The sequence below is a fragment of the Salvelinus sp. IW2-2015 genome, linkage group LG28 (assembly GCF_002910315.2).
Source record: "Salvelinus sp. IW2-2015 linkage group LG28, ASM291031v2, whole genome shotgun sequence".
NCBI lineage: Eukaryota > Metazoa > Chordata > Actinopteri > Salmoniformes > Salmonidae > Salvelinus > Salvelinus sp. IW2-2015.
In genome coordinates, this window is record NC_036868.1 from 26514947 (window position 1) to 26537302 (window position 22356).

General features: G+C 44.0%; 1 protein-coding gene across 1 annotated transcript in view; it reads right to left on the reverse strand.

The window, feature by feature from the left end:
* Positions 1-22356, reverse strand: part of LOC111954271 (1-phosphatidylinositol 4,5-bisphosphate phosphodiesterase beta-4) — a 160125-nt gene that overhangs the window by 24981 nt on the left and 112788 nt on the right. Inside the window, 19 exon segments of the mRNA XM_023973863.3 lie at positions 803-923; positions 1325-1466; positions 1830-1925; positions 5865-6034; positions 7027-7122; positions 7313-7403; positions 7620-7704; positions 8155-8234; positions 8616-8671; positions 8674-8708; positions 8789-8834; positions 8837-8947; positions 8950-8997; positions 9227-9335; positions 10501-10558; positions 12652-12752; positions 12911-12992; positions 13084-13137; positions 13387-13466. Of these exon segments, the coding sequence (XP_023829631.1) occupies positions 803-923; positions 1325-1466; positions 1830-1925; positions 5865-6034; positions 7027-7122; positions 7313-7403; positions 7620-7704; positions 8155-8234; positions 8616-8671; positions 8674-8708; positions 8789-8834; positions 8837-8947; positions 8950-8997; positions 9227-9335; positions 10501-10558; positions 12652-12752; positions 12911-12992; positions 13084-13137; positions 13387-13466 (1661 nt within the window).

The window sequence follows — 22356 nt, forward strand, 5'->3', positions numbered from 1 at the left end:
TCCTCTGCCTGTTCCCCCCCCCCCCCGCACTCACCCCCTCCAAGGCCCTATCACATGCCCACTCAACCAGGGCCAAATATGTGTCCAACCCATTCCCTCAGTACATGGGCGCATCTGCTAAACACAAATGTGTTTGTTGTTGTGTCAGTGAAGAGGAGGGAGAGAGAGAGACAGAGACCGAGAAAAAACAAGAGACAGAGAAGAGAGATACAGAGAGAGAGAGACAGAGAGAGACAGACAGAGGAGAGAGGACAGAGAGAGAGACCAGAGAAAGATACAGAGAAGACAGACCAGAGAACAGAGACAGACAGAAGAACAAGGACAGACAGAGAATCTTCTCTCTTGGTAACAGCTTGGGTCCTGCATTCCCACTGGAATGTGTGTGTGTGTGTGTGTGTGTGTGTGTGTGTGTGTTCCCCATTCCAAAGGCACATCGGTCTCTCCCAGAGGAACTTGAGCAGTTTTTTCCACAGATGGAGACTTTAAAACAAACAAAGTGTAAGTACAGGATCGTCTGGCCCTCCCTGTCATGGCTCATATCTGGGTGACCTAAAACTGCTACAACAGTTCAGATCTGGTCCAGGGAGGTCCCACTATGGATACTGGTTTTGTTGCGGTCTAGAAAAATCAAAGGAGTCAGTTGATTTTAATGCAGTCATCCATTACGATAAATAGCAGCATGACGGACTATGGACCACTACTTTACAGGTCAGGAAATATTGGACAAATGTATTTTTGGGATCGTTTATTTTGGATGTTTTAATGTTTCTTCGTTGTGTCTGCGTTGTTTGTGTGTATTCGCATGCTGTGTGAGTGTTGACACTGGACCAAAGGATACTTGACAAACTCGATGGCGTTGGTCTTCAGATAGCCCAGACCCACTGACTCGTTAAATGACGACATGTTGTGGTGGATGTTCCTCTCTAAAAGGGAGAAGAGAAAGTAGAGTTTCAATGACAGTGAATAGAGAGAGAGAGAGCAAGAGAGAGAGAGAGAGAGAGATATGGGAAGAGAGAGAGAGAGAGAGACAGAGAGAGAGATAAGGGAAGAGAGAGAGAGAGATAAGGGAAGAGAGAGAGAGAAAGAGAGAGATAAGGGAAGAGAGAAAGAGAGAGAGATAAGGGAAGAGAGAAAGAGAGAGCGGAGAGAGCATCTGATATCTCTGACACATCCAAAAGTTTACCCACTACGCACAACTCTGAGGTTGCAAGCGCCACACTCCAACTAACCAGCATAGTTCTGGAAGCTCTACAAAAATCTTTAAGTTGACCATAGCAAAACACACAGAGCCACTCGATTCAGCATAACCAAAATTGGACACTACCTTCTGCGACGTCGAAGCTCTGGAACTTGACAGGCTGGGCGTAGTTGACCATGGCAGAGAGGTAGGGGTGGATGTTGGTGGTGGCTCCTACGTACGTGTACGAGGCAATCAGAGCCTCCTCGTCATCCGTCGTCTCTCCCGTCTACACGGGAGCAGAAAAACACACTGACGGTTTTTACACGTCAACACACATCTCTGTTGTCTCCCAGTCCCCACTATGTACACAGAGAAGCCTCGAGTCTGAATCAAGTCAAGTCATTATGAAGCACAACGTTAGGCACACTCTCGTTATCAACACATACATTCCCTGTCCAGAGAAAGAGCTTTACGAGAGCTACAGGTCAGAGAGAAGGCCACACGCTCAGCGGTAGGGAGAGGTTAGTAAAGAGAGAAGGCCACACGCTCAGCGGTAGGGAGAGGTTAGTAAAGAGAGAAGGCCACACGCTCAGCGGTAGGGAGAGGTTAGTAAAGAGAGAAGGGAGACAGCTGAACCCGACGCTCACACATTCTTGTTGTTGTTATCCTCAGACGCCTCGGAGATGTCTGTGGCGTCTGTTGCTTCTGTGGCCTCAGACATCTCTGTCGGATCCTCCTCCACCACCTGAACAATAGTCAATTATAAACGATAGTGAATACACTGTACCATGGGGTGACACATACATACATGTTTACTGTTCTATTTACGCTGGTAACCAGTTGATCATCGCAATAAGGCACCTTGGGGTTGGTGGTACATGGCCAATGTACCACGGTGAAGGGCTGTATCCAGGCACTCCACCTCGCGTCGTGCGTAAGAACAGCACTTAGCCGTGGCATATTATCTAATATCCCACACCGCTTCGGGCCTCATTGCTTAAACATACAGTGCCTTCAGAAAGGATTCACTTCCCTTGACTTTTTGTTTGTTTGTTGTGTTACAGCCTGAATATAACATTTTTCCATTTAGATTTTGTGTCACCGATCTACAGATAATACCACATCATGTCAAAGTGGATAAAAAAATAATATATACACATACAGTACAAATGTGCCTTGAATTCAAAATAAATCGCAGACAGTGCCACATCACGCCTCCTCTTCCATGCTTCACGGTGGGGCCCACAGATGCGGAGATAATCCGTTTTCCTACTCTGCATCTCAAACTAAAAATCTCAAAAAGGACAGATTTCCACCGGTCTAATGTCCATTGCTCGTGTTTCTTGGCCAAGCAAGTCTCTTCTTCTATTGGTGTCCTTTAGTAGTGGTTTCTTTGCAGCAATTCGACCATGAGGGCCTGATTCACGCAGTCTCCACTGAACAGTTGATGTTGAGATGTGGTCCTGTTACTTGAACTCTGTGAAGCATTTATTTGGGCTGCAATCTGAGGTGCAGTTAACTCTAATGAACTTATTCTCTACAGCAGAGGTAACTCTGGGTCTTCCTTTCCTGTGGAGGTCTTAATGAGAACCAGTTTCATCATAATGCTTGATGGTTTTTGCGACTGCACTTGATTGACCTGCTTTCATGTCTTTAAGTAATGGACTGTCGTTTCTCTTTGCTTATTTGACATGTTATTGCCATAATATGGACTTGGTCTTTTACCAAATAGGGCTATCTTCTGTATACCACCCCTACCTTGTCACAACACAACTGATTGGCTCAAACACATTAAGGACAGAAATCCAACAAATTAACTGTTAAGAAGGGACACCTGTTCATTGAAATGCATTCCAGGTGACTACCTCATGAAGCTGGTTGAGAGAATGCCAAGAGTGACAAAGCTGTCATCAAGGCAAAGGGTGGCTACTTTGAAGAATCTCAAATAGAAAATATATTTGGATTTGTTTACACAATGTTTTGGTTCCTACATGATTCCAGATGTGTTATTTCATAGTTTTGATGTCTTCACTATTATTCTACAATGTAGAAAATAGTACAAATAAAGAAAAACCCTTGAATGAGTAGGTGTGTCCAAACTTTTGACTGGTACTGTATATCTTTTACGAATAATTGACAGAGTGAAAAGAAGGAAGCCTGTACAGAATACAAATATTCCAAAACATCCTATTTGCAACAAGGCACTAAAGTAATACTGCAAAAAATGTGGCAAAGAAATTACATTTTTGTCCTGAATACAAAGAACTATGTCCAACACATCACTGAGTACCACACTTCATATTTATTTTCAAGCACGGTGGTGGCTGCATCATGTTATGGGTATGCTTGTCATCTGCAAGGACTAGGGATTTTTGGGGGGATAAAAAGAAACAGAATGGAGCTAAGCACAGGCAAAATCCATGAGGAAAATCTGGTTCAGTTTGCTTTCCACCAGACACTGGAAGACAAATCCACCTTCCAGCAGGACAATAACCTATAATGCTTGGCCATATACACTACCGTTCAAAAGTTTGGGTCACTTAGAAATGTCCTTGTTTTCCATGAAAACATACATGAAATTAGTTGCAAAATGAATAGGAAATAGTCAAGATGTTGGCAAGGTTATAAATAATGATTTTTAATTGAAATAATAATTGTGTCCTTCAAACTTTGCTTTCGTCAAAGAATCCTCCATTTGCAGCAATTACAGCCTTGCAGACCTTTGGCATTCTAGTTGTCAATTTGTTGAGGTAATCTGAAGAGATTTCACCCCATGCTTCCTGAAGCACCTCCCACAAATTGATTTGGCTTGATGGGCACTTCTTATGTACCATACGGTCAAGCTGCTCCTGCAACAGCTCAATAGGGTTGAGATCCGGTGACTGTGCTGGCCACTCCATTAAAGACAGAATACCAGCTGACTGCATCTTCCCTAAATAGTTATTGCATAGTTTGGAGCTGTGCTTTGGGTCATTGTCCTGTTGTAGCAGGAAATTGTCTCCAATTAAGCGCCGTCCACAGGGTATGGCATGGCGTTGCAAAATTGAGTGACAGCCTTCCTTCTTCAAGATCACCTTTTACCCTGTACAAATCTCCCACTTTACCACCACCTAAGCACCCCCAGACCATCACATTGCCTCCACCATGCTTGACAGATCTTTTCAGCATCTGAAAAGCATCTTTTCATTTTTTCTGCGTCTCACAAATGTTCTGTGATCCGAACACCCCAAAATTAGATTCGTCCAATATACCTCTGTACAGTGTCTGTGTTCTTTTGCCCATCTTAATCTTTTCTTTTTATTGGCCAGTCTGAGATATGGCTTTTTCTTTGCAACTCTGCCTAGAAGGCCAGCATCCCGGAGTCACCTCTTCACTGTTGACGTTGAGACCGGTGTTTTGCAGGTACTATTTAATGAAGCTCCTAGTTGAGAACTTGTGAGGCATCTGTTTCTCAAACTAGACACTCTAATGAACTTGTCCTCTTGCTCAGTTGTGCACCGCAGCCTCCCACTCCTCTTTCTATTCTGGTTAGAGCCTGCGAAGGGAGTAGTACAAAGCGTTGTCGAGATCGTCAGTTTCTTGACAATTTCTCGCATGGAATAGCCTTCATTTCTCAGAACAAGAATAGACTGACGAGTTTCAGAAGAAAGTTTTGTTTCTGGCCATTTTGAGCCTGTAATCGAACCCACAAATGCTGATGCTCCAGATACTCAACTAGTCTAAAGAAGGTCAGTTTTATTGCTTCTTTAATCAGGACAACAGTTTTCAGCTGTGCTAACATAATTGCAAAAGGGTTTCCTAACGATCAATTAGCCTTTTAAAATGATAAACTTGGATTAGCTAACACAACGTGCCATTGGAACACAGGAGTGATGGTTGATGATAACGGGCCTCTGTACTCCTATGTAGATATTCCATAAAAATTTGTTTCCAGCTACAATAGTCATTTACAACATTAACAATGTCTACACTGTATGTCTGATCAATTTGCTGTTATCTTAAATGGACAAAAAAGTCCATTTAAAAACAAGGACATTTCTAAGTGACCCCAAACTTTTGAATGGTAGTGTAAAAACTGGAGTTGCTTACCAAGATGACATTGAATGTTCCTGAGTGGCCTAGTTACAGTTTCACTTAAATTGGCTTGAAAATGTATAGCAAGATTTGAAAATGGCTGTCTAGCAATGATCAACAACCAACTTGACAGAGCTTGATGAATGTAAACAAGAATAATGGGCAAATATTGTACAATCCAGGTTTGCAAAGTTCTTAAGATAATTACCCAGAAAGACTCACAGCTGTAATCGCTGCCAAGGGTGATTCTAACATGTATTGACTCAGGGGGTTGAATACTTATCGAAACAATATATTAGTGCTTTATTTGCCATGAATAAAATAAAATGTTCTTCCACTTTGACATTACAGAGTATTTTTTGTAGATTGCTGACAAACAATTACAATTAAATCCACTTTGTAACAACAGAAAGTGGAAAAGTCAAGGGCTGTGATTACTTCATGTAGGCAATATACTGTAGTATATTTGGTCTGTAGTACATCAACATGATGTCTACATAATGTATCTCTGTCACCACCTGAACACACGACTGAACACAGAGACTCTTTTTGGGTCATAGATTACAAAGTCTTACCTAAAAAAAACAAATTCCGTTCACAAAATGTCTACCTTTTTGATGCTGTTGTCCCTCTCCTTCCCCTCTCCGTCTTTGTTCACACTCACGCTGACGCCGACGCTGTCACTGATACTGACACTGGTGCTGAGGCTGTTCTCTTCACTAGGCTCCTCTGATGCAGACGTCTTCAAGTCAGGAATCACATCCTTCACATCACCTAGAGCTACAGATATAGGAACACACTGTTACCCTCCAACACACACCGTTCAAAACAGCCCCCCCCCCCCCCACCTTGAGGCAAAAACATTTTAGTTGCCTCCCTCTGGGTGGCGGAGAGAAAAATGTGAAGCTTAAAAGTGAATGTCCTGCAATTCTACACATTCTGCCATGACTTATGCCACGTTCATATAATATCTGAATGGGGGCACCCTGAAGGTCAGGGCCACTGGGTTCGTGCCTCGTGTGCCTGGTCAGTAATTCAACCATGATTACTAGAAGGTTTAGATAGCTGGCAAGACTGGGAAAAAAATTGCTTACAATCTATAAAATGTTAGCTGACGTGGGCTAATTGAGTGACTGTCGGTGACTGACATAACATGAGAAACGCTGATGATGCACGAACACATTTCAAAATTGCACGCTGTGTATTCCGCTATCCTAACCAACGGTAAGTTGAGACCCCCGTTGACTTCCTAAGCGGCAGCTTATGTTGCCTATGTTCTACACTCTTAGAAAAGAAGGGTTCCAAAAATGGTTCTTCAGCTGTCTCCATAGGAAAACTCTTTTTGGTTCCAGGTAGAACCCTTTTGGGTTCCATGTAAAACCCTCTGTGGAAAGGGTTCTATATACAACCCGGCAGGTTTCTACCTGGAACCAAAAGGATTCTACCTGGAACCAAAAAGGGTTCTTCAAAGGGTTCTCCTATGGGGACAGCCGAAGAACCCTTCAGGTTCTAGATAGCTCCTTTTTTTCTAAGAGTGTAGCACTGGTCACAAAGACAAAGACTCCAGTCAACCAATTCAAACTGCCTGAATATCTCAGCATCCAAAGTGACCACACACCAGCACAAAAAGGAGAACAGGCGTACGTACACACACGTAAATATGTGCACATCTGCACACACTCACTCACACACTCACACACTCACACACTCACTCACTCACTCACTCACTCACTCACTCACTCACTCACTCATTCACTCACTCATTCACTCACCGTTCTCCACATCTTCCTCGGTCTCTGCTCCTAGTAAGATGGCTGGTGTGTTAGTCTCTCCTGCCTCCATGTGCTTCTTAAAAGACTCTAACTGCTCTGCAGAACACACACACACGTAACAACACAATTCAGCATAGTGTAAGTCAATCAAAAACCAACATGCAGAATGACTCAGAACAGGCAGGTCGAGCAGTAGCAACATCTGTGTGAAACTAAGGGATAGAAAATGAATCTTTGCATAAAGTTAACAGTCATGTGAAAGACAAGACTGTCGCTGTCAACGTACTCTGTTCCACCTCGGGTTTCAAGCGTTTGTTTTTGATGAGGATTTTGCGTTTGAGATCGTTGGGAGAAGGCAAGGGACGACCCGCTTCAACCTGGCAACAGCAGCAAACATTACGTTTTTAAAAATAAAATGACTCAAGACATTTGCAGTAAATGGTTCATTGTCTGTAACATGGAAATATTACATCCACATTCTTTACCATGTCCAGTCATCCTCAACTGTCAGACACGGTACAGATACAGATACAGACACTGTAGATAAGAAACAGACAGGTATAGACATATAGTGTGCTAGAAGGTGGACTCACAGGGAATCCCTCAAGAGGATGCCTCAGTAGGTATTCTCCAAAGATCTCCTCACAATAACGAGCCATCTTATACTGCTGGGGTTTACTGAAACACACAGGATTTTGTTGTTGTTGTTGCCGTTAAATCAAATGTAATAACAGTTACATGTCATTTCGATCAGATGACCAGGAATAAATAATAACCTTATGTGTAAAATTGTCAAAATTATTCTGGATCATTGTGAAATCCTAACGCACGTGATCAAACGTTTGCCTCAAGACATTTCCATTGACACTTGAGTCCCTTAGCAGACGCTCTTATCCAGAGCGACTTACAGTTAAGTGCGTTCGTCTTAAGAGAGCTAGCTAGGTGAGACAACCACATGTCACAGTAAGTCAATATTCCCCACGGTATAGTTATCAGCAAAGGCTGTGCGAGTAAGAGAAGACAAGTGTGAGAGTTGGCTACCTACTTTCCCTCTCGCACAGGAATAAATAACGACATTGTCATGTACGAAGTTGTCAAAGATGATTCCGGATCATTGTGAAGCCCTACCTGCAGTGGTTTTCAAATGACAGGATCACGGGATACTCAGACGTCACAAAAGCAGTTTCCCTGATGGCTGAGATCACCATCTTTATGAGGTGGGGGGGGGGGGGGGGGGGGACAACAACATGGGCATTTGATGTTAAAAATCACCTGGATCCATTATTGATCATTCTCCTTAAGTCTCTCTGGATGTGAGTGTCTGATCAATAACTACAGTGTAACTCCCAGTGGAGCTGCAGGTTGCAATCAGATGCAGTATCAATCGATCAACACAAGAGGGCAGGACTTGCCATACGTAATGAAGTCAACGTTCTGACTAATCGTCTTCATTCTTTGAGTGAGTGAGTGTGTGGTGTGTGTGGTGTGTGTGTGTGTGTTTGGGTGTGTGTGTTGTGTGTGTGTGTGTGTGTGTGTGTGTGTTGTGTGTGAGTGTGAGTGTGCGTGTGCGTGTGTGTGCATGCATGTACCTTGAAGAGGATGTCAGTACACATGGCCTTGCCGTGAGTGATGATAGGCTCCTGGCTTCTCCTTTCCCATCCCAGCAGTCCAGCTCTACACACCTACACAAAATAAAAAATAGTTTACACACTTATATAAAAACACACACACATCCCTCATCCACACCCCTCTCCACCCCTACCTGCAGCCGGAGAGCAGCACCTGTCTGTACATCTCCACGGAGGACTCCCTCCGAAATGCCTCCCGTTCAGGTAGGTGTTGTGGGACGAGGCAATGAAGTAGTGGGCCAGCGGCTGCTCCATGTCCTGGTACAGCTCCAGACAGTCCAGGAACACCGGGCATTCTCATCTGACATCAGGTACCTGCAGAAGCCATCACTGGACATACGGCCTGGGGGAGAGGAGGAGGAGGAGCAGAGGGGGGGGGGGGGGGGGGGGGGGAGTGTCTAAGAGTGTGTGTTTAACATACACTCTTCGACTTAGTTTTTCCTCAACTCTCACACAACCAACATGTGCGTACATTAGTATGAGGGTGGTGTGCTCTTTTGCTATTCACCAGAAGAGGGCAGCAGTGCTCTTCCCTCTCCCACTCTCTCTCTCCATCCATCCCACTCTCTCACCTTTCTTCTTGAGGTCGGGGTCTCTCTCGTACTTCTCGATGATCTGCATGGCTCGTTTCGGGTCGTAGAAGGGGAACAGGATCTCATTTAGCCGCGGGTCGCGCTGGTTCTGGAGAACGCAATGATACAGAAGACCGTCTCACTCACCAGCACACACACACGTCACTGCACACTAAGAACATTGGGACCCATTCCTAACTTGAGAAATATGCATGTAGCTCGAGCTTCTGCGCAGATCTCCCATGAATACTAATGCCTGACTTCGGCAAAACTTTCCAGAAACGTGTTTATGGTTTTAAGCTACTTTCGAGAAACTTTACGAGCACAAGTCACGTGACCAACCGAGTTGAACCCGGTGTCTTCTGCGTGCCATGAAACTATTTTATCCCGCTGATCTAATTAGCTCGTGAAGCTAACGCCAGTTTTCAGGTCTTACGCAAGGGTTAAGCTACACATCATGCGAGGGTTGCTTTAACGAACCACCTCTGTTCAATTTCTCAGGTTAGGATCGGGGACCATTATGACAAGAGACAGCAATTAAAAACACACACACACACAGCTGACGTTTACAAACAAATGCGGGTCGACACCTTACACTGACACAGTGCTAATGGATATAGTACTATCCGGTACAAACACATCATTCATTTGTGGGTGTTGAAATGAAAACCAAAAAGCCAGTTACTGGTACAGAGCTACTGCAATGAGGTGGGGGAGAAGAGGTGTGTGTGTGCTCGTCAGAAGTAGGGAGCTAGCGTGTGTGGTCTTACAAGAAGAGAGACACGACAACACCAGTGGCCACTAAAGCAGGAGGGAACACATTTTTCAGAGCTTTTGTACTACTGGGGATCCACTTCAGCATTGCACACAGAGAAAGAGAAGCAGGCACATGTACAGAAGATAGAAGTGGAAGCAGGTAAGTTTTTCAGCCAAAGCAGAGACAACTAGCAGACAGACAGACAAACAGGCAGCAAGGAACAGGCAAGATGGCCGAACAGGGAGCCCCTCCCTCCCCAGGTCGCCAGGGTTACACAATCAGTCACAAGTATGCGGGGGTGGGGGGAAATAGGTTGGGGATGGGGGGGCGTGCAGCTTAGAGAGTCAGGGTGAAGTTATCCCTAGACAATGATTTAAGGTCAGTTTTGCATTGTTATCCCCCCCAAATGTTAACTGATCCTAGATCTGTGCCTAAGGGCAACTTCTACCCTATGCCAGGTGAGAGGGGAGGGGTCAAGCAGTCACACAGTGAAGTTAATGAATGATAAAAAGCTTACTTCATTCAGAAAGCTGACTAACTGGTCTACGTTTAAAAAATCACTTTTGTCCCCATTGCTGCAAAGGAATTCATTACAAAGACAAAATGTTAGGTTTCTCTCAGTCAGTCAGTAACTAGAAAGCAGAAAAATATATATATTTAAAGGGTAAAAATAGAGCACTGTCATGTTACACTTTCAAAAGAACATTCTAGAACATGTTAATAACATCACCACTGGTCAAACATTTAAAAACCGTTGAGTTAGTTTTAAAAGAAACGTGTTAATGTGTCCCTGATAAAGCAGATTAGGTTGTCCGGGGGTTATTAGTAGAGCAGCTGCAGACTGTCTAAGAAATTTGATCTCTCAACAAAACACCAACATACGGTGCATTCGGGAAGTATTCAGAGCACTTGACTTTTCCCACATTTTGTTACGTTACAGCCTTGTTCTAAAATGGAGGGGCAAAAAAAGAATCCTCATTAATCTACACACAATACCACATAATGACAAAGCAATTATTTTTTTTTTTTTTGCAAATGTATTAAAATAAACTTAAATATCACATTCAGACCCTTTACTTAGTACTTTGTTGAAGCACCTTTGGCAGCGATTACAGCCTAGAGTCTTCTTGGGTATGACGCTACAAGCTTGACACACCCTGTATTTGGGTATTTTCTCCCATTCTTCTCTGCAGATCCTCTCAAGCTCTGTCAGGTTGGATGGGGAGTGTCGCTGCACAGTTATTTTCAGGTCTCTCCAGAGATGTTCGATTGGGTTCTGGCTGGACAACTCCAAGGACATTCAGAGACTTGTCCCAAAGCCACTCCTGCGTTGTCTTGGCTGTTTGCTTAGGGTCGTTGTCCTGTTGGAAGGTGAACCTTCGTCCCAGTCTAAGGTCCTGAGTGCTCTGGAGCAGGTTTTCATCAAGGATCTCGCTGTACTTTGCTCTGTTAATCTTTCACTTGATCCTGACTAGTCTCCCAGTCCCTGCCTCTGAAAAACATCCCCACAGTATGATGCTGCCACCACCATGCTTCACCGTAGGGATGGTGCCAGGTTTCCTCCAGACGTGACGCTTGGCATTCAGGCCAAAGACTTCGATCTTGGTTTCATCAGACCAGAGAATCTTGTCTCTCATGGTCTGAGAGTGCCTTAAGTGCTTTTGGGCAAACTCCAAGCGTGTTGTCATGTGCCTTTTACTGAGGAGTGGCTTCCGTCTGGCCACTCTACCATAAAGGCCTGATTGCTGGAGTGCTGCAGAGATGGTTATCCATCTGGAAGGTTCTCTCATCTCCACAGTGGAACTCTGGAGCTCTGTCAGAGTGACCATCGGGTTCTTGGTCACTGCTCTGACATGCACTGTCAACTGTGGGAGCTTATGTAGACAGGTGTGTGCTTTTCCAAATCATGTCCAATCAACTGAACTATCCACAGGTGGACTCCAATCAAGTCGTAGAAACATCTCAAGGAGGATCAATGGAAACAGGATGCACCTGAGCTCAATTTCGAGTCTCATAGCAAGGGGTCTGAATATTTAATAATCCCCCCAAAAACTTTTGTTGCTTTGTCATTATGGGGTATTGTGATGTCATTATGGGGTATTGTGATGTCATTATGGGGTATTGTGATGTCATTATGGGGTATTGTGATGTCATTATGGGGTGTTGTGTGTAGATTGATGAGGAGATGTTTAAAAAAAAATCCATTTTAGAATAAGGCTGTAACGTAAACAACATCTCAAAAAAGGGAAGGGGTCTGAATACTTTCCGAATGCACTGTAGAACCACACTCTCTCTCTCCTGTCATTCACACAAACAGTATATACAGTTATCAACCCAAATTGTTACTAAATACCTCTTTCACTACAAGAATCACTGTTGGGACCATGCAGAAAAAACCCATAGCAATAAAATACTACATAGATGTTGTACTGTAAACGCCTGACCAGTGAGCAAAACTGGTTGAAAATACATATTTACAACGAGTTTCGACGTTGACAAGATGTCTTCTCAACCAGTGTAAGACCTTGTCACTCCTACCCTTACTGTACGCTCAGATGTGACTAGCATTTATGGCGCAGCTAGCTTCCTAGAGTAGCGCCAGGTTAGATCATTGAGAGGGGAGAGAACAGCAGAAGAGGCCTGGGGAGCGGAGTTAGTGACCACTCACATTTTCTTGAAGAGTTCCTCGATGTCAGTACGAGGGCAGATCTTCTGAGTCAGGGCATAGAAGATGTCAAAGGGGAACGCCGAGTGTTCGATCTCATCGTTCTGAGGGAAAGAACGGACATGATACGTGTTACACCAGGGGAAGAGTATAGTAGCACACAGTGTACACAACAGTGTTCTACGCCATCATTCTGAAGACGGAAGGTAGAGCCGACGACAGAATTACAATAAAAAGGTACCGTGCACAACATCCACATTACCTTTCCACTAGGCAGTCCCAGCTCCTTCAGAGCCTGAAAGATTCCTTTCTCCGTTTTCCCAGACGCGAATGTCCGTGTGATGCTGAAACAGAGCGAGTCGGCCGTCGTCACAACGTCCATTGGATGAACTCAAATGAGTGATAAATGTTATTACCGACTGAAGTGTCTCTTACGTTCTCACTGGGATCTTGCCATTCACATTGGTCAGAAAGCACATCCTCATCCAACTAAAAAAAAAAAGAGAGACAACACATATTGAGGTGTGTGTTTTGGGTTTTTCTATCGTAAAACAAGGAAAATTCAGACAAGTGGGGGCATTTAGCCGGTCCCTACAAGGAAAAAGGCAATCTTAGGCTTAGGGGTTAGGTTTAGTGTTACAATTAGCGTTAGGTTTTAGGAGTTAGGGTTAGGGGTTAAGGGTTCGACTTAGGTTTAGGGGTTAAGGAAAATAGGCTTTTGAATGGGTGTCTACTCACTGTTTCTTGAGGCAGGTCATAGGACAGACGTTATTGGCTCTGAAATTGTGGATCACTGACCTCAAACCCTCCGTCCACTTCTGCAAACAAACAAACACAGGCGTTCACACATACATACACTATATATCCAAAAGTATGTGGACACCCCTTCAAATTAGGGGATTCAGCTATTTCATCCACACCCGTTGCTCACAGGTGCATAAAACAGAGCACACAGCCATGCAATCTCCATAGAAAAACAATGGCAGCAGAATGGCCTTACTGAAGAGCTCAGTGACTTTCAACATGGCTGAATGTAAGCAAGTCCCCGCAGCGATGTTCCAACATCTAGTAGAAAGCCTTCCCAGAAGAGTGGAGGCTGTTATAGCAGCAATGTTCCAACATCTAGTGGAAAGCCTTCCCAGAAGAGTGGAGGCTGTTATAGCAGCAATGTTCCAACATCTAGTGNGAAAGCCTTCCCAGAAGAGTGGAGGCTGTTATAGCAGCAATGTTCCAACATCTAGTGGAAAGCCTTTCCAGAAGAGTGGAGGCTGTTATAGCAGCAATGTTCCAACATCTAGTAGAAAGCCTTCCCAGAAGAGTGGAGGCTGTTATAGCAGCAATGTTCCAACATCTAGTAGAAAGCCTTCCCAGAAGAGTGGAGGCTGTTATAGCAGCAAAGGGGGGACCAACTCCATATTAATATCTCTGATTTTGGAATTAAATGTTCGACGAGCAGTGTCTACATACTTTTGGTCATGTAGTGAACTTACAAAATAGGGGTTAGTTGTTAAGTTTAAGGTTAGGAGTTAGGGTTTATGGTTAAGGTTAGGGAAAATAGGATTTTGAATGGGAATCAATTGTTGGTCCCCAAAAAGTCTTCACAAGTATAGTAAAACATAGTTGTGTGTTTCTGTGTGTGAGTGTGTGGTGTGTGTGAGCATGTGTATGTAAGTGTTCAAACTTCTAGTATCCATTTTCCCACCGTTTAATACCATTATTTGACTGAGTTATCCAAGGCTATGGCCGAGGAAACGTCAGTTTTGTGGGATGAAAGCTGAGGGTTTTAGTTGTGTGAATATAGCCTACTGGCTTAACTGCTTCATTTAGCCCTTTCTATCTCTAGACGATGGGACAAACTACAACGGTAGAACTGCCAAAATAAAGGAAACATCAATATAAATTGTCTAATAAGCCATTGGGCCACCGCAAGCCGCCATCATTCTAGGCATACAACTGAACAAGCCCTTTCCAATGTTGCCTCTGGATAATTTCTACAAGATTCATACACTCTGTATACCCCAAGTGTTGAATATAATGCCTATGATTCTTTTGGTTGTTTTATTTGGCAAATACCTGTACGCGTCTATCGACATTCTACGTTCAACAACATGAAATATTTCGATACTTGAGATGTTTATTACCCTCCAGTGTTTTGTAAGCTGTATCTAAAGCGTGTTATTTAGCGCGCTTGATGTTGTTTCTTATCTGGGAAGGGAAACTGTAACAATGCTTTAGAATTTAGTTTGTTAGTTAGTTGCCTCAATTAGAACAAATTATTTTCCAACAGGACAAAAGCCTATTAATGCGCTTTTTGATCGAAACAATGCAATTAGGCTAATTGGTTGTGGGAAAATACACTGGTAAAGCATCAGTCCTTGTTTGTCAATGGGTCTAGGCTGTTCGGTTGATCCTGAAAGTGATTTTCTGCTTTCGTTTAAACAGGCAAGCGTCTTCATAAATACAGCTAACATTAAACCACAGAGTATGCTGTCTATGAAACATCAGGGCCGAACACACACAACACATGCCCACACTAACCAATGCTCCACACACACACAACTACACACAGAAACACAACTAATTTGACTATTATTTTAAGCAATTGAATTCCCATCCCCAATCCTATTTTCCTAACTTTAAACCATAAACCCTAACTCCTAAACCTAAACCCCTAACAACTAAACCTTAACCCTATTCTAACCCCAAACTAACTCCTAACCTAAAGTCCTCACTTCGTCAGAATTTGTGTTGGTTTACTATTTGTGAAGACTTTCGCGTACTCACAAGTATAGTAAAAGGTACAAACACACCACACACACCACACACACACACACACACCCCACCACACACACACCACACACACACACACCACACCAACACACACACACACACACACACCACACACTACTCCTTCCATAACAGTATAGAGTCCCTCAATAATTCCGTGGTCGGGTCCTGCTGCAGTTTGTAATGTTTGGCATTCATGCGAGCGACATGAATTATGGAAAGGCCCTGGCCTGAGGAGTGCCCATACGGATGCCTGGCTATAATTAAGGTGCTGCTTTTCTCAAAAACGCCGGAGAATAAACCAGCTCGCTCAAGCCCCGAAAAAATACTAAACATCCGAAAAACCACTCGTTGCGTGTGTGCACAGATCACGAGAGTGTGTGTATTGTTGACAGAGCGGGAGGTACTCTAACGCTGAACAGCTGTGTGTGTGTGACGTGCTCTGTGCATGCTTACGTGTGGTTGAAGGCCGCGTCCCTCCCTGTCTGTGTTTGGTAAGGTTATGCATTCTTCTTTGTGTAACACAAACAGACAAAGAGCAACTTCATCTCATGGCTGATCTCGGTTGGATTGCTAACTCGATTACACAATCGCCCACCAGCTATTGCCGCAACTCAATGACAAAGAAGAAGAATCACATTGAGGATTATTTGGACTGTATTCCACTTTAATCAACATGAGCTGGCTTGCAGAATGGAATCGTCTGTTGCTACCCAGACTGATTCAATCCGCACACGGGTACTCTGGTTGCCTAGATAGTTCAAAGGATAACGGCAAGAAGGGGAATCCTCAAATAATCAATGTTACATAAAAGTGACAAACATTCTGTCTAATCGTCTGAGACAGATGAAATGGTTAAAAAATGAACTATCACGTTTTGTAATGGACTTTGATATTCTGTTGGTCTTATTTACATACAGTTGAAGTGGGAAGTTTACATACACTTAGGTTGGGATCATTAAACTTGTTTTTCAACCACTCCACAAATTTTTGGTTAACCGACTATTAGTTTTGGGCAAGTCGTTAGACATCTACTTTGTGCATGACACAAGTAATTTTTCCAACCATTGTTTACAGACAGATGATTCACTTATAATTCACTGTTATCACAATTTCCAGTGGGTCAAAGTTTACATTAACTAAGATGACTGCCTTTAAACAGCTTGGAAAATTTCTGAAAAATGTATGTATGGCTTTAGAAGCTTCTGATAGGCTAATTTACATAATTTGAGTCATTGCAGGTATATACCTGTGATTGAATTTCACGCTACTTCAAACTCAGTGCCTCTTTGCTTGACATCATGGAAAATCAAAAGAATCAGCAAGACCTCAGACAAAAAATTGTAGACCTCCACAAGTTCTGGTTCATCCTGCAGCAATTTCAAACGCCTGAAGGTTACCAGCGTTTCATCTGTACAAACAATAGTACGCAAGTATAACGCCATGGGACCACGCAGCTGTCATACTTGCTCAGGAAGAGACACGTTTCTGTCTCCTAGGAGATGAACTACTTTGTGTGAAAAGTGCAATCATCCCAGAACAACAGCAAACCTTGTGAAGATGCTGGAGGAAAACAGGTAACAAAAGTATCTATATTCCACAGTAAAACGAGTCCTATATCGACATAACCTGAAAGGCCGCTCAGCAAGAAGAAAGCCACTGTCCAAAAACCGCCATTAAAAAAAAGCCAGACTACGGTTTGACACATGGGACAAAGATTGTACTTTTGGGGGAAATGGTCCCCTGGTCTGATGAAACAAAATTTAACTTTTGGCCATAAGACCATCGTTTATTTTGCGAGTGTTAAAAGAGGAGGCTTGCAAGCCAAGAACACCATCCCAACCGTGAAGCACGGGGGTGCAGCATCATGTGTGGGTCTTTTGCTGCAGGAGGACTGGTGCACTTCACAAAATAGATGCATCATGAGAGGAAAATTATGTGGAATATTGAAGCAACATCTCAAGACATCTGTAGGAAGTTGAAGCTTGTCGCAAATGGGTCTTCCAAATGGACAATGACCCAAGCATACTTCAAAGTTGTGGCAAAATGGCTTAAGGACAACAAAGTCAATGTATTGGAGTGCCATCACAAAGCCCTGACCTCAATCCCATAGAAAAATTTGGGGGCAGAACTGAAAAAAGCATGTGCGAGCAAGGAGGCCTACAAACCTGACTCAGTTACACCAGCTCTGTCAGGAGGAATGGGCCAAAATCACCAGCTTATTGTGGAAGCTTGTGGAAGGCTACCTGAATGTTTGACCCAAGTTCAACAATTTAAAGCAATGCTACCAAATACTAATTGAGTGTATATAAATGTCTGACCCCAATGGAATGTGATGAAAGAAATAAAAGCTGAAATAAATCATTCTCTCTGCTATTATTCTGATATTTCACATTCGTAAAATAAGTGGTGGTCCAAACTGACCTAAGACAGGGATTGATTACGAGATTAAATGTCAGGAATTGTGAAAAACTGAGTTTAAATGTATTGCTAAGGTGTCTGTAAACTTCCGACTTAACTGTATCTCTCTCTCCCCCCTCTCTCTCTCTCTCCTCTCTCTAGGACCCTAGATTCTGTCTTCGTGCGAGCAGCGGGGAAAAAGAGGGAGCTGGAGGGATGTGTCATCTGTGTCTGTAGCGCGGACCGACCTCGTCAACCTCTCCTTCATGTACATGGTGGCTACAGCCCAACACAGCTAGGTAAATACGCAACGTTAATATCACGTTATGACAGCGTTATTACAACGTTCATACGACATCCATACCTCATTACACGCTGCGACTGATCGATCGACCAGGAATGACACAGCTAGGGTCAATGCGCAACATTAAAACCGGCACAGGGTTCATGCAACACTATTACAACATGAATGTAACGTTACTCAACTCTAACAGACCTAGTCAACCCCAATTTTTTCACATGGTGGTAGTGAATCCAGACAATGCTAGCGTAATGCCATCACGCAGCCAGGGTATCTCTCTGTCCCTCTCGCTCTCTCTCTCGCTCTCCCAGCTAGCCCGTACAGGGGTCGTCATGTTAAACAGTGCACTCTGTGGTGACATTGAAGACTGTGGCTAGCCAGCCAGGATGCTTTAGAGGAGTGTTTGAAGAAATGGGAAGATTGAAGTTCTCAGTCAGCTGGGAGCAGAAGACACCTTTTATTGTCTGATTACTGAAGAAATGAACCGGCGATGTATCAGTGAACAGATGACGATGAATTGTTTGATGTAGTTTTCTAGTTGGATTCCTGATACGACATATATAGAGACGGAGCGAGAGAGAGCGAGGGGGGGGGGGTTTACACTGTAGCAGACGGAATGCGAATGCCAAATGAATGATAATAGACTACCTAGAGTGCCATCACCAGCTGAGCTTGAAGGTCACACCACACACACACACACACACACACACACACACACACACAAACACAGCTCATTCATGCTACCTTGTTCTCTTGCTCTCTCGTATACAGACACACGAACACGCCATCTCACACTCTCCGGAGTTAGTTGCAGCAGACCTGAAAGCTGACACAGTTGATCACATCAGCACAGCCTGTGAACAGCACACACACGCGCACACACACGTAGCCCAGAGACAAACGGCACGCTGCCTCACGTATTAAGGTAATGTGTCCGTTGAAAGAATCGAAGCCGGATAAGATGTGTTCTAGAGAGAAGAGAGAGAGAGAGAGGCGAGGGAGAGCCGAAATCAACGCTGTTTACACACACACACACACACAGCAGGATAGCTGTGTGCATACATCTGCATCTGCTGTTTGGTCGTGGCTGCTTTGAAATTAAACAGAAAGAGGAAATTAAACAAACACTGTGAGTGAGGAGAGAGCACACACGCATAGACACAGTGAAACGGATACGCTGTGAGTGAATAAACGTCCGGAGAAGGCCGTACGCGTGTGTGTGTATTGTGTAAGTTCGCTACATGCCAAAAGATCGGACACCTGCTCGTCAACGTTTCATTCCAAATCAGGATATTAATATGGAGTTGGTCCCCCTTTGCTGCTATTACAGCCACCACTCTTGTGGGAAGGCTTTCCACTAGATGTTGGAACATTGCTGCGAGGACTGCTTCCATTCAGCCCAAGAGCATTAGTGAGGTCGGGCACTGATGTTGAGCGATTAGGCTGGCTCGCAGTCGGCGTTCCTATTCATCCCAAAGGTGTTCAATGTGGGTTGAGGTCAGGGCTCTGTGCAAGCCAGTCAAGTTCTTCCAAAACCGATCTCTGCAAACCATTTCTGTATGGACCTCGCATTGTGCACGGGGGCATTGTCATGTTGAAACAGGAAAAAGCCTCCCCGAAACTGTTGACCAAAGTTGGAAGCACGGAATCGTCTATGATGTCATTGTATGTTGTAGCTTTAAGATTTGGTCCTACCTTCTCCCTCCATCTTTCAAATAACCGTCACATCTTCTTACCCACTCCTCTCTACCTCTCTGACTCTCTCCATCCATCTCCTTGACCTCACAACCTTACCCATTCCAGCCACAGGGCCAAGTCATAATTGGGTGACGGTAGCGTGACTAAGGCAGTGGCACTTGAAGTGGCCAAGGTAACAGAACAGAGGAGAGGAGAGTTAGTCACTTGTTCCATTGTTCCCACCACCGTTATACACTATGACTGAGTTTCAAGCGGCGAGCAGTGAAAGCTGAGGGTAGTTGGTGAAATATAGCCTACTGCTCATTGCCCTTCGTATCTTTTTTATTTTTTTTATTTTACCTTTATTTAACCAGGTAGGCTAGTTGAGAACAAGTTCTCATTTGCAACTGCGACCTGGCCAAGATAAAGCATAAGCAGTGTAACAGACAACAACACAGAGTTACACATGGAGTAAACAATAAACAAGTCAATAACATGGTAGAAAAAAGAAAAAAGAAATCTATATACAATGTGTGCAAAAGGCATGAGAGGTAGGCAATAAATCAGATAATTACAATTTAGCAGATTAACACTGGAGTGGTAAATCATCAGATGGTCATGTGCAAGTAGAGATACTGGTGTGCAAAAAAGCAGAAAAGGAAATAAAGCAGTATGGGGGGTGGGTAGGTGTAAATTGGGTGGGCTATATACCGATGGACTATGTACAGCTGCAGCGATCGGTTAGCTGCTCGGATAGCAGATGTTTAAAGTTGTTGAGGGAGATAAAAGTCTCCAGCTTCAGAGATTTTTGCAATTCGTCCAGTCGCAGGCAGCAGAGAACTGGAAGGAAAGGCGTCAAATGAGTTTTGGCTTTAGGGATGATCAGTGAGATACACCTGCTAGAGGCGTGCTACGGGTGGTGTAGCCATCGTGACCAGTGAACTGAGATAAGCGGCACTTTACCTAGCATAGCCTTGTAGATGACCTGGAGCCAGTGGGTCCGACAGCGAACATGTAGCGAGCAGCCCGACTAGGGCATACAGGTCGCAGTGTGGGTCGAATAAGGTGCTTTAGTAACAAAACGGATGGCACTGTGATAAACTGCATCCAGTTTGCTAGTAGAGTATTGGAAGCCATTTTGTAGATGACATCGCCGAAGTCGAGGATCGTAGGATAGTCAGTTTCACTAGGGTAAGTTTTCGGCGTGAGTGAAGGAGGCTCTGTTGCGAAATAGAAAGCCGACTCTAGATCTGATTTTGGATTGGAGATGTGTGATATGAGTCTGGAAGGAGAGTTGCAGTCTAGCCAGACACCTAGGTACTTATAGATGTCCACATATTCTAGGTCAGAACCTCCAGGGTGGTGATGCAAGTCGGCGTGCGGGTGCAGGCAGCGAACGGTTGAAGAGCATGCATTTGGTTTACTAGCGTTTAAGAGCAGTTGGAGGCCAAGGAGAGTGTTGAATGGCATTGAAGCTCGTTTGGAGGTTGTTATCACAGTGCCAAAGAAGGCCAGAAGTATACAGAATGGTGTCGTCTGCGTAGAGGTGATCAGGGAATCGCCCCCAGCAAGAGCAACATCATTGATATATACAGAGAAAAGAGTCGGCCCCATTGACCCTGTGTACCCCCATAGAGACTGCCAGAGGACCGGACAGCATGCCTTCCGATTTGACGCACTGAACTCTGTCTGCAAAGTAGTTGGTGAACCAGGCAAGGCAGTCATTAGAAAAACCGAGGCTACTGAGTCTGCCGATAAGAATATGGTGATTGACAGAGTCGAAAGCCTTGGCCAGGTCGATGAAGACGGCAGCACAGTACTGTCTTTTATCGATGCCGGTTATGATATCATTTAGTACCTTGAGCGTGGCTGAACTGCACCCGTGACCGGCTCGGAAACCGGAAATCTCGGAAATCTTAGACCAGGTACAGCTACAGGTAACTGCCAAAATAAAGGAAACCTCAATATAATGTCTTAATAAGGCATTGGGCCACCGCAAGCCGCTGAACAGCTTCAATGTGCCTTGGCATAGATTCTACAAGATTCTACACTCTTTTACCCAAGTGTGTGTTTTATTTGGCGATTACCTGTACATTCAACAACATGAAATATTTCGTACTTGAATGTTTATTACCCTCCAGGTTTGTAGCTGTATCTAAAGCGTGTTATTTAGCCTTGGATGTTGTTTCTTATCTGGGAGGGAAACTGTAACAATGCCTTTAGAATTTAGTTTGTTAGTTAGTTGCCTCAATAGAACAATTATTTCCAACAGACAAAAGCTATTGAATACTCTTTGATCGAAACAAATGCATTTAGGCTAATTGGTTGTGGAAAATACACTTGTAAGCATGCAGTCTTTGTCAATGTCTAGGCTGTTCTGTGTCCCTGAAAGTTAAACAGAAGGATCTTAATGAAAATACAGCTAACATTAACCACAGAGTATTCCTTTCATGAATATCAGGGCTGAACACACACACACCACACACACACACACACACACACACACACACCACACACACACACACACACACATGCCCAGACAT